Raw genomic sequence first — 13484 nt, 5'->3', positions numbered from 1 at the left:
GTGGAAAAAATGCAAGCTTTTAAAAAAATGAGGGTATAAAATATAAAAAGACATTTAAAGCGCGCGGGCGCGCACACACAAGGCAGCTTTGCTTCACCCTGCCTGGTGAGCAGAACAGATAGCCTGTTCTCTGAAAGTCCCTTTTAACTGCAAACCTTATACTGGCTGTGTGTATTTTGGACCCTTTCCCATCCTACCATGATTTCCTGTCTGAGTCTGCAGCCCATGGCAACAGCAGAAAATTGGAGTGCAGGCTTTGCAGATGGTGCAAGGCCAAATGCCCCGTGCCAGCTCGGTATCTTCTGCCACAACTTATGCATTATCTAAGTCTTGGCTGTGTGGCAAGAGTTACCTGCATGCTAATAAATTACATTCATTTTCATTTATAAATTGTGCCTGCCTTAGGGGAGCTCTGGCCTGCTGCAGTGAACGTGAAAAACCACAATCACACAGCCCTGCACATACATCATCACAGCGTAACAGGAAAATCCTCAGTGTTCCCAACTGCTGTGGAGGTACAAGAAAACTCACAGAGAGTTTTATCACTCCATTCCAGCAGGTCACAGGTCACCCCAACTGTCTGGAAACAAAGCAAGACACCCCCTCCCCACATCTACGGACGTGCAGCACATAGATCATCCCACAAAATAACCTACAGTGAAAGCTGCATTTCCACAAAAACATGAGCCATGGAATTACACACACAGGGAAAAGGTGCCAGAAACAATTCCAGGGTTGCTTTCTATGGAGAAATGTTGAGCATGACTCTTCCCTGAGTGGCTTCAGTAAGAGGCTCTGCATCCAGCCCTGCCTTGAGTGAACGGAGCTGGAGGATGGACACGCTTTTCCAAAGGAATAATGTTAACAAAATCACACCAGTCACCCACACTGCACTCACCAGCACAGCTACAGCACTACCTCAGGGCATGGATGCTTTAAATCCCCCCACCCAGGTTTTCCACAGAAGGAATGGTCACCAAAGCCAAAGCTTCTCCCACCTCAAGGTGTAAATCCCTTAAGTTTATTACAAAGTACTAAAAACAAAACCACCTCCGACAAACATGTGGCCTCAAATCCAAGCAATTTTGAACCCAGGCAACTGCTTCGGAAAGGATCCAGTCCTTTCTGAGAAGCAAGAATTGATCCATTATCTATTAAATCAAATGTAAGTTATTCCTTTGGCTGCAGCAAGGTTAAATCGAGGTAAGCAGCACTTCCCACATGGACTGTGAGCTTTCAGTAGCAGGTCATTGACAACAACTCTGACAAATCTCCTGATCTTACTTCAGGTTCCAACAAAACTGATACTCATTCAAGCCACAATTTCAACACAGGCTGACAAAGCACAGCAGAAATTTTCATAACACTTCCTGGGGGAAAAAAAACCTTTAAAAGCCTTTTTATATTGACAATAGAATGAGATGGTTTATTAAAAACAACAATAAAGATTGTTGGTTGCTACCATTACAGTCTTTCACCTTCTTCCCTCCCTTCTAAGTTCAACTATTCCTTCAGTGCAAATATCCAAAGACACGTTATAAAATTGATATAACAGCTTAAAAGTACCAGAAACCACGCTAAGATCATAATAAAACTGTATCAATTCAACTCTGGAGCAAGTTTTAGGATCTCTAGACTAAACAAAGTCACCAGTGCAAGCTGAGCACAAAAGCGGGTGGGGGGCTGGAATGAAGATAACATTCAAGCAGAGAGCAGAAATTCAATGTGTAATTAAACAGAACTTACATCCACCCCCATAGAGGAAATACATTTCATTCTATGTTATCTTTTACATTATTACAACAAGCATCCATCCCGAAGGTTTCGCTTAGGCCTGTGGTGTTATCTCAGGAAATTGCACAAAAACTGGAAAAAAGCAATAAAAAGGAACCTCACAACTATTTGTAAGAAGAATCAAAGATAAAGATGAGTGAACTGCCTAAAAGCAGCCCCAACCCCCCAGTTTTTGCTTTCACCTGACATGAGGCAGTGGTGCCTGGAGTACAGAGTAGTCATGTAAACAAAACAAACAAGAAACTGACTTCCACTAAATTCTAGCAAAACATCAAAAACCCAAACAGTTTGAAGAGAGAATATGAGGCAAAACTGGCCTAATTCCCTACTTTAGCTGTTTGCCAATATGCAACTCGTCCTTCAGCTCAAAGAGTAGTGTGCTTTATTCACAAACAATAAAATGTAAATATTAGAAGAAAATCTATTCACTGTCATCTTGGAATTAAATCAGGAAAAAAACCAGAGCTACATAGGATCAAAAACCCACTAGATAATAATGCCTCTGCATGCTTGTCTTTTTAATGTGTAAGTCCCAGCATAAACACAGTTGTATTTTCTGCTTTATTCTCCAGGTCCCAGGCAACAGACTCCAGATTGGGATAGAAATTAAAGCAACAAGTATCCAGCATGGACTGTGATGTTATAAACACTGAAGAATGGGACAAGCAGATTATGCCTTCTGGAGCGTTCCTTTCCTCTCATCCCCAAAATACCATAAACAACTTCTACTTTGATCTTGCATAGCCCCACAGCAAATTTATCAGTTGTTATAAACCTACAGCCACAAACTGAAAAGTTGCTCTGAAATGTTTATTTGGCTTCAGTTCTTTGTCTCTCTCCCAGGATTCTACCACAAACACTCTTCATCATCTCAAGCATTTTGGTGTCACTACACAAAAACTACAGGAGTTTGTTAAGCACATTTTCCTCTTTTTTTTTTTTTTTTTTGCTTATGTCAAGGGTTTTTAAATTTTGGACAGGGAGAGCCAAATGCAGCCTCGTGACAGATTGCTCTGGAATTCTGCTCAATTCAGACATGAAACAGGTCAAGTACAACATGACGTGAACATCAGACAGGTTTTAAGAAAGAGATGGTCCAGGTGTAATAATTAAACAACCAGAACAAGACCAACAAGTGCTCAGGTGTACAAGTGACCTCTGAGTGTCTAGGTCAAAGTCACAGCAAGAGCACCAAGCAATGCCTGAGACCCGATTTAATGATGCTCCCAGGCTGCAGCCCAGCACCTCGGCTCCACTGAGCAGCAATTTCAGAGAAATGCTTCAGGTCAGATCACAGCAAAGACCAACCCAAACCACCTCCCCACGGAGGGGCTCCTCAAACAGCATCAGCTGGACTAGGAATCACATCATTAAGGAGCAGGTTTTGAGCAGATGAGGAGGAGGAAGTTTACAATTCTAAGGGACTTTCATCTACAAGCACCACATAATGAGTAGGTTTTAACAGACGGGGATTTTATAGCTCAGAATTCCCTTTAACTTTAATCCTTAGTGTCCCCTCCTGAAGAGAGCAGCAGTCACACCATCCCCTTTCCCCAGAAGTTACTTCCATGCCATAAATTCTATCCCACACATCCCAAGCTCACAGAAGTGCAGTCACCACCCTGGCAGGCTGCAGGCAGACACCTGGATTAGGGGTTGACAAAACCACCTCAGCCATGCCCTGCCCATTGCTGGCCTCTCCTCGCTGCCTTGCCAAGCTCAACCAGGTCACCTGCTGCATCCAAACCCTTCCCAGATGAGCTCCCAGATCCTGCCTGGCTTGCAACCCAAGGCCAAAGGCAAGTCTGGATGTGTTGAGGTGAAAGGAACAAACCTTTCCTCTATTGTTGCTTTCTTGGGACAAGTCCTGCGATGCAAACAAGACAACTCCACTTCAAAGGCTCTCCTCACTCATGTGGTTGAAAGGTGATCCTTCAGGTCCCTTCCAATCTGATATTCCATTAAAAAAAAAAAATCTACAACTTGGAACCCTTAAATTGATTCATGCTCTCAACAACATCCACCAGTTTTTTATATACATATATGCATATATATATAAAATTTTTTTTCTAAATGTAGCTGCCCTTCCATATGGAAGAGAATCAAGAGTTCTGTTGAAGTCTTTTGGCCTCAATTTGTAAATTAAGAAAGCATGAAGCCACCACTGTCCCAGATTTACTGTTGCCTCAGGCTTGTTTGGATTTAACCAAACGTCATGTTAGGCACTTAGGTTCAAAATACCACGTAAATCAAACCCCATTAAAACAAGAAGAGCACCAGAAATTATTGGGTTTATCCTTTTGTTCATCAGCCTGAATTCTCATAGCTCAGCGTGAACAAATGGACATTTCCTCCTGCTGTCTACTGGTGGGGCAAAACTTCATCAGGGAGAGAGGTTTCCCTTAATGTCCAGCTTGCAAAATCCTGAGCCTGAAACAATGGGAGATGTTTAGAAATAAGGACCACATACACTGACTTGAAAAGCTCAGCCCTGACCAAATGCAAAGGGAGAGCTCAGATGGAAATGGAGACTTATTTTCCTCTCGTTTCCAAACATTCAGGAGAATTAAGACAGCTGAGTGATTTACTGGGCACTGTAGAGTATCCAGTGGGTTTATTGTGTTTACAAGCCTCTGTTTCTCTTCTGTTGAATTCTGCTGGCACAACGGACAAATTGCTCAAGAAGAAGTTAAATGTGAAATGCATTAGCCTTTAAGAAAGGACAACATGTTAATTTAGCAGAGATCACAGGATTAATACTATTTTTGGCCTTATTCCATCTTCTTGCATTGCTGTAAAATGAGGTTTTTAACAACTTACTTCTACTTCAACACCAAGATTTTGGGTTTAAGCTCCCAGGTGCAAGCAGGCACTTCTGAGCTTTGACTCTCTGAAGTTAATAAATGTTTGAGTCCTCACCCATCCTCCTCTGCAACTTGGTAATCGTTTATTAAGTGAATTTTATGGTCTATTGTAAATAAGTGTTTCCAGTACTTTACTTATGTTTCCTGCAGCAGAGGACTTCATAAACTGAAGCATTTCCTTTGAGTTGTTGCAGACCCATCCATTACAAAACCAAGCTGGGGAAAGGGACAGAAAAATCAAACAGATGAAGAAAGCTCTAAATGGACCATTAACAGGAGTAATTGAATCCCCTGCTGTACATCAGCAGAAATAAACTGTTACAACATGAAAACATTGCAAGAACATTACTACCCAAACAAGATTTTTCAGCATAAGAAAATGTTTCATCTCAACCCTGTTATCAAAGCAAAATTCATTCAAAATTCACCACTACCCTTTGTTACCACTGCAGTTAGTTTTGGAATGCCCCCAAATTAGGGAGGATTAAGATGTCAAAACAGCCAAAATCTATATAGATGACATCCATGGATGAGTACTGATCTCAAGGAAGAGGAGGATATCCATAATCCTACAGATCAGGTGTGGAAGCTGATTGACAACCAGCAACTCTCCCTCAATCAGGTGAGTTCAAGTTTCAAGTCACATTAGAAATTAGATGAGGTACATGAGAAAAAAACCCCACACCCTGATGGCTCAGTTCAGCAAGATCAGCTGCAAGATCTCCAATTTAATTCCAGTTATTCCAATATCAGAAGACATGTACATCAAACACCCTATTTTATTACTAAAATATGAACACTCAGAGCCCATGCCTCATTTTCTGCTGACACATACACACAAAACAACGTGTAAGAGCACCCCAAAATATTGCACAGGTGTTCACTGCTAATCTTTGAGCTAAACCAGCCTCATTTTACACCTGGAAAAATCAATAAATCAATGAACCAAATGCCAAAGCCCTGTTGTAACTTAGGGATAAAATTTGGTCCTGGCCCCAACAGTATTTGCTCAGTTCAGGCTTTTGCAGTACAAGAGATTTCAGCCTTGACACAACAGATCACAGAGTTTTCTCTCCAAGAGGTCCCTCCCTCACAGCCCAACTCCCCTGTTTCACAGAATTAAGTTGCCACCAACACAGATTCCACTAAAAATCCAAATATCACCAGCATTTGCTGCTGGTAGTTAGAGGGATTCCAGCATTTTAACCAATTTTACTGAAAGGACACAAATTTTGTTGCCCTGGGGCAATATCAGCAACGTGAAGGGTTAAGACAGCATCATTACTTTTTACATTAATTACATTTCCTTTACTATAACTAAAAACTTTACACAGGCACACAGAAAACTGACTGTAAGTGGAAAAAAATAGGCATTTTAGCCTCACTTGCTCTACACTTTACCGTAAGATGCACAATTAAGAACACAGACATCTGCAGAGATGCAGCTGGTGGTTTGTTTTTGGTAGGAGAGGTGAGCATGTGAGTACAAGCATTAATATTGAGGCTTAAAGAATTTGTCCCTGTGGCTTTGTGGATAGAAATCCAAGCTCTTGGCTGTGTAGGAGTAGAAGCACACAAGGTGGGCTGGGGGTCCAGAGGTGAATGAAGCCATCGCTGGAAGAGGATCATAGCTACAACTAGCTCATCCAACATGGAAATGTGTGCACAAGTGACCAAATTCCCACCCAGGAATCCCCAAAATTACCCCCAACTCCTGCTTCAGACAAGGTAACACAGAAGACAGAGTTATTTGATTTTTTTTTTTCCCCTGAAACAATTTCCAGGCCACCTACTGTACCACTGTATGAGTCTTGTATTTCCCCTCAGTTTCATTTATTGATTGCCTTTGCAGCTCTTCCCCCCCCCAAAAAAGCCCCCCTTCCACCATGCAGTGCTTTCCTGAAGACTTGTGGAGCTGATAGCTTATTAAAATTGATGAGGCTCTTGATGAGCACACCCGTTTGTTCAGCTCAGATAACAAAAGGACACTCTGCTTATTGAAATGTCAGTATTTTCTCCCCCCCCCCATGCTGCATTTCAATACAGTACCATGACTGTGCAGAAATAAAGTTATTTCAGACCATGTGATAGGTATAAAAAGGAATTTTCATCATGGCATAGCTCTAAAAAATCCTCTATGTTAAAACTGGCTGCAGTTTTTAACCTGTGTTAGTGCAGCGGGAAATACAGAAGAACACAGGGTTGGTGACAGTAAATGCTAAGCCCATGTTTGATAAGGTTTGTCAGTGTTTAGGGTCAGACAGAAGAAAATTCATGCCTTGTTTAATTTTTTAGAGTCCAAACCACTCCCTCACACTGCAAGGAAAGGTTATACAGTTCCCCCCTCAACCCTCTTCTAAGAAAAATGCATCAAAACACAAGTAGAATTATTCCAGATCCTATTTCTCCTCCTCCTCAGCTCAGCAAGCCACAAGACTCATTTGTGGGTTAGTTCATCCAGGGAGAACTTCAAGTGTTTGGGCTAAGAGGTACATGAAGAAACAGCATTATCAAGTTAAATTCCAACCCTTCCCCCTCTCCCTTATTTTTTTTTTCCTTTGGCAAAACATCTGTCAACACTTCTATCTCCAGAGCACCAGGATGTGCTGATGCATTAAACAGCACAGCAGGTGGACTGGCAGACACAGGAGTGCCTGACCATAACCAGAGAGTTCAGTACAACCCAAGTGCTGTAATTAACAGGGCAATAATATCAAAATGTATTTTCAGTGCTGACAGCTCAGAGTCTAGAGAACCACACATCAAATAGAAGCAGATCAAGTAAAAGAATCACATTCCCAAGGTAAATTTGGATTTCAACTCGTCTCTCCACAAACATTTTAAATTAATAGACTCTAATAATCCCAAATTAGCATGTCTTAAGACCCCTGTGAAACTGAGTGCACTCTCTACCACTAGACATCATATATCTCCATGTAACTAAAAACAGAAAATAAAACATGTATCCCAGTTTCCACTTGTTTTACCTTTCACTAGCTACACTGTTCAGCAGCTGCTCATCTCTTTTGCTGCCTGTGCTTCATTTTCTGCCCAGCATTCCTCTATTTTAGCAACATCCTCCCTTAGATTCTGCCTAGAAAGACCTTACCCTTGGAGGCATTAACACACCCAGAGCCTGGCAGCACTCCTCAGGGCTCAAGTCATTCCTCCTCCTTCCAAGGCAGAGCCACCAAGTCCCAAGCACAAAGTCAGAACTCACACAGAGAGTGAGCAGAGAATGGCTCGCAGAAGCAGCAAAAAAGCTGATTAAAGAACAGCTTCACAGAAAGGGCAAATAAACAAGCAAGCCACAGATTATCGTTTATTTAAAACTAATATTAGAATTCCCCCCTCAGCATTTACAGAGTTTCAAACTTCACCCTTCACACAGCAGGTGTTGATTAAAACACGTTTGTTGCTACACACAATACTGCTCCTTCAGCCTCCAAAGCTTCCAGACCAGTGACTGGACCGTGCTCTTTGATGGGAGATTAGTCACTGCAGAAATACAGGTCTAAACCTCCATCTCATGAGAATTTCCGAAGATTTATGTATTTACTTACTGTTTCTTTGACTCCAAAGCAGCAGGCTGTCCTGATCTAATAATGAAAATGGTATTCAATAGATCCTAATGCCAGAAATGTCCATTATGATAATCCCGTGCAATCTTCTGCACAGGACAGCGCCATGGATTTCATCCAGGGATTACAATGCTTGACTGGAGTTAGGACTGAACCTCTAAGTGCTTTTTATCTCTGACATGAAACTCAGGGCTATAAAACGAAACCCAACACACCACACACACCCTCCTCCCCCCCCCCCGCCCAAGTTTGCAATTTACGAGTGGCTCCACTAAACGCTCTTACCAGAAGAGAAACAAAAGTGACAGTAAAACAACTTTCCCTTTTCCTTAAACAGGAACAAATCCAGTTATTTCACTGCCAGATCTACTTCAGATTTAAATTAATGTAAAAGACAAGATCATTTGAAAGCTCTGTGCGGAATGATGTGAATGCTACTCATTTACAATTCCTACAGGGAGAAGAACAGAGAAGTTATTTCAAGCTTTTTTGCATCCATATAAAAACCATTTGTGGCCTTACAACTGCAAGAAAAGCCATTTAGAGGATTCACTGACTTGTGTCAGGTAAAACACTAGTGACAGACTGTCACAGGAAATCCCGGGATGCCTTCATGTGCGGTTTTATTCAATTTCCAGACTTAAAAAATGCATTCAATTATTGACAGAATTGATCTGAAAGGCAGGAACAACAAAAGAGGCAACAGAAGCCAATCCTTCTGTGGCCACTGACTGCTTGGCCTTCCACTGTGCAGGAGCGTTATCATAACTGACCATTTGGTGCTCTGAATATTTATAAGCATTTCCCTGCACACTCCCCCCTTCTTCCCATTCAACACCAGCACCCATTCATTCACCGCAGTTTTTCCAAGGAGATTTCTCTCAAATAGATTAAAAAAAAAAACAACCAAAACCTCAGTGAGGGTCCAACTCTTCACTTTACACACAGAACCTGTGTGGCAGAAGCACTGAGCAGAGAAGAGCTGAAATGTACATTTTGGTTCACGGAACCAAAGTATTTCACTCCAGGTGCCCTAAATAAGGAACAAGAGAGGGGAAACAAGTCCCCTTCTCGGAGCCAGCATGAAGAATGGCAAGTGTTCTGGCACACACGGCATCCTCATAACCTCCCTATTCACCCAAGAGCTTGTAGTTAGAAATGGAGATGTCTGTGTCTGACTTTTAAAGTTACAGCTATGCCCTGAACCCGTGCCAAGAGAACGTGCACAGGGCTCTTCACATTTATCTCACGAATGTTTAGTAATGTTGACCCGAAGGGGACACTCGCTGCAGTCACCTACTCGTGATCTGAATCACGGAGTTGCTTGGGTACAGGAAAACTGCAGGAAACCAATGCACCCAGGGAGGAGAAGGTGAGTCAGTGCATCTCTGACAAAGTGTTTCAAAGGGGTTTTCCCTCAAATGAAAACAGCTCCCTTAACTTCTCTCGCTGTGAGATTCCCCTTTGAAAAGACTAAACCCCTTGGTTTTACAGAGTTAAATCACAAACGCGTTAAGCATGGAATAGTCAAGCGTAACGGGGGCCAGCAAAAGCCATGAAACCGTGGGTGGCACACAACATGCTTTTCTAAACTGGACGTTTCCCCGCATTCTCCATGGAAAAATACGGTATTCCTCAGTGTGTCAATGCAAAATAAACAGCGCAGCTCCTTAACACAACTGTCACGGCTTAAGCTTTCCAAACTGCAGCAAGATGCCAACATTCCTCTATCCGCTCAAGTGTTCGGAAACTTTGCTTTCCAAACAAATGACAGCGGTAAGTACCTTAGCACTGTGTTATTCTCGTCACCGAGAACTGTCCTACACTCACACACAAGCTCTTGGTTATGGCAGGAAAGGACACCACAGGTTTCTGCTGAACTACAAGGGAGTCCGAGTAACATGAAGTTTAAAGTTTTTGCTCATAAAGTGAATTTTACTGGGGCAAAAGGGGGGAAAAATTAATGTTGTTTTCCCTCTCCAGGTTGTATGCGGTAACAGCATCTTTAAGATGAAACTGCGAGATATTTGCTGTAAGATAAATTCTGATTGAAAGAGATATAATGGTACTTTCTGGACAGCAGCTTGTAAAGCACATTTCATCTTAGCGTTACAGAGAACATATCTGCACGCCAGTTAGAGGGAAAATGCTCACAACAGCAGCTGGTGGAAAGTCAGATGTTTGTTAGGACAACAGGGCTTGGTTTCCCACAGCCTTTTATAAGCTAGTACATCCTAGGAACGGAGCAGGATCATTCTTGCCTGGCAAGACCGTCATGCCCGCTTTACGCACACACAAACCACGACCAAGATGCAATCCAGATGCAAAGAAAACCCAGCAAAACCCCAAGTCCATAGAGAGCGAGGATTTTACCGTAAAGCTTGCTGGGATGAAGGCAACAGACTGTAAAAGCTGGATCTTACCATTAGCGTTCTTCCCACAGATGAGGTGCTCGTAAGGTTGCAACACTCCCCAAAGTTCCGCATCGTTGTTGATAACCATCTCCAGGATTTCAGCCGAGATCTCCCCGCCACCGTCGGGGCTCTGACTCGCCAAAACCCTAGCCTTAATCTCTTCCACCAGGTTCTCCATGCACGCCGTCAAGGAGATGGCCGCGTACTCGTGGATCCTCACCGAAATCCTCGTGTCCACCATCCACCTGAAAAACCTCCCCACCGAGAAGGTGAGGCCGCAGCGGGCCGATTTGCCCTTCCTCAGCCCATCCCCGGCGCTCATGCTGTACAGGGAGAGCGCCTTGACAGTGGCCAGGACGCAGCTCTCGGCCAGGGCCCAGCTCTGGATGAGTTTGATGGCGCTCTGCACCTCGAAGCGGGTGCACTTGGAGTGCATCACGCTGAGGCGCTGAGCCTCCCTGGACACCCTGATCAGGGCGCGCCGCAGCAGCTGCGAGAGCCGCCTGACAGCTTCCTGCGAAAAGCTCCTGCCGTGGCCGTCTGCCTTCCCTTTGCGCAGGATTCTGCCGATGTCTTCATCAGTCCAAGGGTATTCCTCGAGATCCGGCAGCTTAGGGCACTTGGAAAAGATATCTGCGACCTCGGGGTCCTCCGGCAGCACGGTGTTCACGGTGTCCCAGCTGTTATTCCTACTGTTCATGGAGCCCGAGTAGTACCACCAGTTGCCTCTGTGCTGAGAAGAGGTGAAGGCTTGCGAGTTGGACTTGGAAGAAGAGAGACTAAGGGACCTGCAGGAATCCCCTGCCCCATAACCAGAGTCCAAAGTTAAATCCTCCAGGGTCTTCAGAGTCGAGCTGTATATCCCAGCCATAGGAAAGACGGGTTAAGCCAAGCGGCAGGACAAGCGCGAAAGGTGAGGCTGGGGCAGATCCCTAGCGAGCCCCGAGCGGCGCGGGAGGATCGGCAGCGCAGCGGGCAGGAGCCCTCCCCGAGGGCCCGGCTACCTCCATCCCGGCGGGGAGCTGCGCTCAGCCATGTCCCGCTCGGGCCGGGCGGCGGCGGAGGGCGCGGAGGCTCCGGCGGGGCGGGACGGGCGCTCGGCGGCGGCTCCGGCACAACTTCCCCGCCGCGGCTCCGCCGCGCGCTCCGCACCGCCGCATGCAAATGAGGCGCGCGGCCAGCACCAATCGGCGGCGGCGGTGGGGACGGCCCGGCCAATCACGCGCGAGAGGGGCGGGGCGGGAGGCGGGGCGAGGGAGGGCGCGGGGAGCGGGCCGTGCGCGGCTCGGGGCGCGGAGCCCGTGCGGGGCGGCGGGCGGGGGTCGGTGCTCGGACCGGGGATGGTCCGGGCGGCCCCGGGGCCCGGAGCCCCTGACGGGAGCCTCTGTGGCACGGCGGGTGCCCCCCGAGCTCGGGCCGGGAGCCGCGCGCGGAGCGGGGGAGCCGGCGCGTCCCGCCGGGGTGCGCGGGCCGAGGGCGCCCCCGCGCGCTCGCAGCGGGGAGCGGCGGCGCAGAGCCGGGAGTATCGCTGCGTTTCGGGCTCGGGTCCTCAAATCCTTATCATTTAACTTAAAACGGGCTTTGCACATCTTCCTACAGGACGCAGCCCTCGCAAAGATCCCAAACCAGCTGCTGTTTACGGCCACCCGACCCAGGCACACACGGTAACGCAGGAGAGAATGCGTGTCCTTGATAGCGCTGCCACTGCGACAAAGTGCGTAAAACCCCTCCTGCTCAAAGGATCACTTTTCTATCTGTTAGGTCACACGGATTCTGAATTTTGCTCTCTACTCCTGCCATATTCTCGCTGTTTGTAGGATACATGTGAAAGGGTACGAGTAGAAGGCTAAAGAGAGTAAATTCAAAACTTCTCACAAAGGGTATTTTCACATCAGGTACTGTCAAGACAGATCTTATACAGTCCTTAACTACAGACTAAAAAACCAATATATATCTTTTCCACAGTAACGTTCCTCACAAGATACAGCTTCCAACTATTATCAGCTTCAATACCTGGATTTCCAGAGCTAAATTCTAAAAGACAAACTATCTTTGCACCATGAGGACAAACCTTTCACCAGGGCCTGTTGCAAAATGACAAGGGGGAATGATTTTTAACTGACAGAGGGATGATTGAGATGATACGGGAAAGAGATTTCCTACTTCAAAATTACAATGCCTTACAGGACACCCCTTTGTCTTTTTGTACTGCAGTGTATACATTATTTAATGTTAATAAAAAATGTGTCATAACTATTAGGTATGAATGAAATACTTGAAAAAAATCATCTCTTTTACTTATGCACCTCTGCTCACATGATCAAGCAGCTTCTGTTTGTACTAAAAGACAAAATACTTAACAGGGTGTCCTAACTTCCCCTAGCTGAACCCCAAAACTGATTTTTTTTTTAACATAAGATCATCTTTTATCTTTCTTATATTGAAGCCCAACTATAATTCAGCTCTCAGCTTTTTCATAGCTTCTCCCCATAAAATAATGAACACAAAGCAAAAGTTGTCTAATAAAATCAGACCCAATTCTCTCAAAGTAATCCCAATTTATCTGGAAATCTTAACACCTCAGCACCTCATTTGTGCTCCACTGTCAGCTCAGAAATTGGTATTTTTACTACACAACTGATGCCTCACTCAGGTGTTATTTACAGATCAAAGCTAACTCTGCTATTTTGGTGTGTTTTTTAGGCTATATTTTTAAGAGCTAACAATACAAAACTGACAGCAAACATGGTAAATAGGTCCCTTAATGTGAGGCAAGGCATGACTGCTTCAAAGCACCCAGTTTTAAGTCTCATGTATTCAATCAATACACT

General features: G+C 44.9%; 1 protein-coding gene across 8 annotated transcripts in view; it reads right to left on the bottom strand.

Moving 5' to 3' along the window:
- ABTB2 (ankyrin repeat and BTB domain containing 2) overlaps positions 1 to 13484 on the bottom strand; it is a 171138-nt gene that overhangs the window by 141661 nt on the left and 15993 nt on the right. For 4 of the 8 annotated variants that reach the window (XM_069016363.1, XM_069016366.1, XM_069016364.1 and 1 more), the window contains one exon: positions 10663 to 11386. The exons of 2 other annotated variants lie outside the window; for them this stretch is intronic. In XM_069016363.1, the coding sequence (XP_068872464.1) occupies positions 10663 to 11353 (691 nt within the window). In that variant the 5' untranslated portion in view covers positions 11354 to 11386. Of the gene's footprint in view, positions 1 to 10662; positions 11792 to 13484 lie in introns of those variants that run through there. 2 more of the 8 variants (XM_069016368.1, XM_069016362.1) reach the window with 1 other exon arrangement.

This window comes from Aphelocoma coerulescens, chromosome 5, assembly GCF_041296385.1.
Source record: "Aphelocoma coerulescens isolate FSJ_1873_10779 chromosome 5, UR_Acoe_1.0, whole genome shotgun sequence".
In the NCBI taxonomy this organism is placed as follows: Eukaryota; Metazoa; Chordata; class Aves; order Passeriformes; family Corvidae; genus Aphelocoma; species Aphelocoma coerulescens.
The sequence above is the reverse complement of the archived record's forward strand: the minus strand, read 5'-3'. Positions and strand labels throughout refer to the sequence as shown.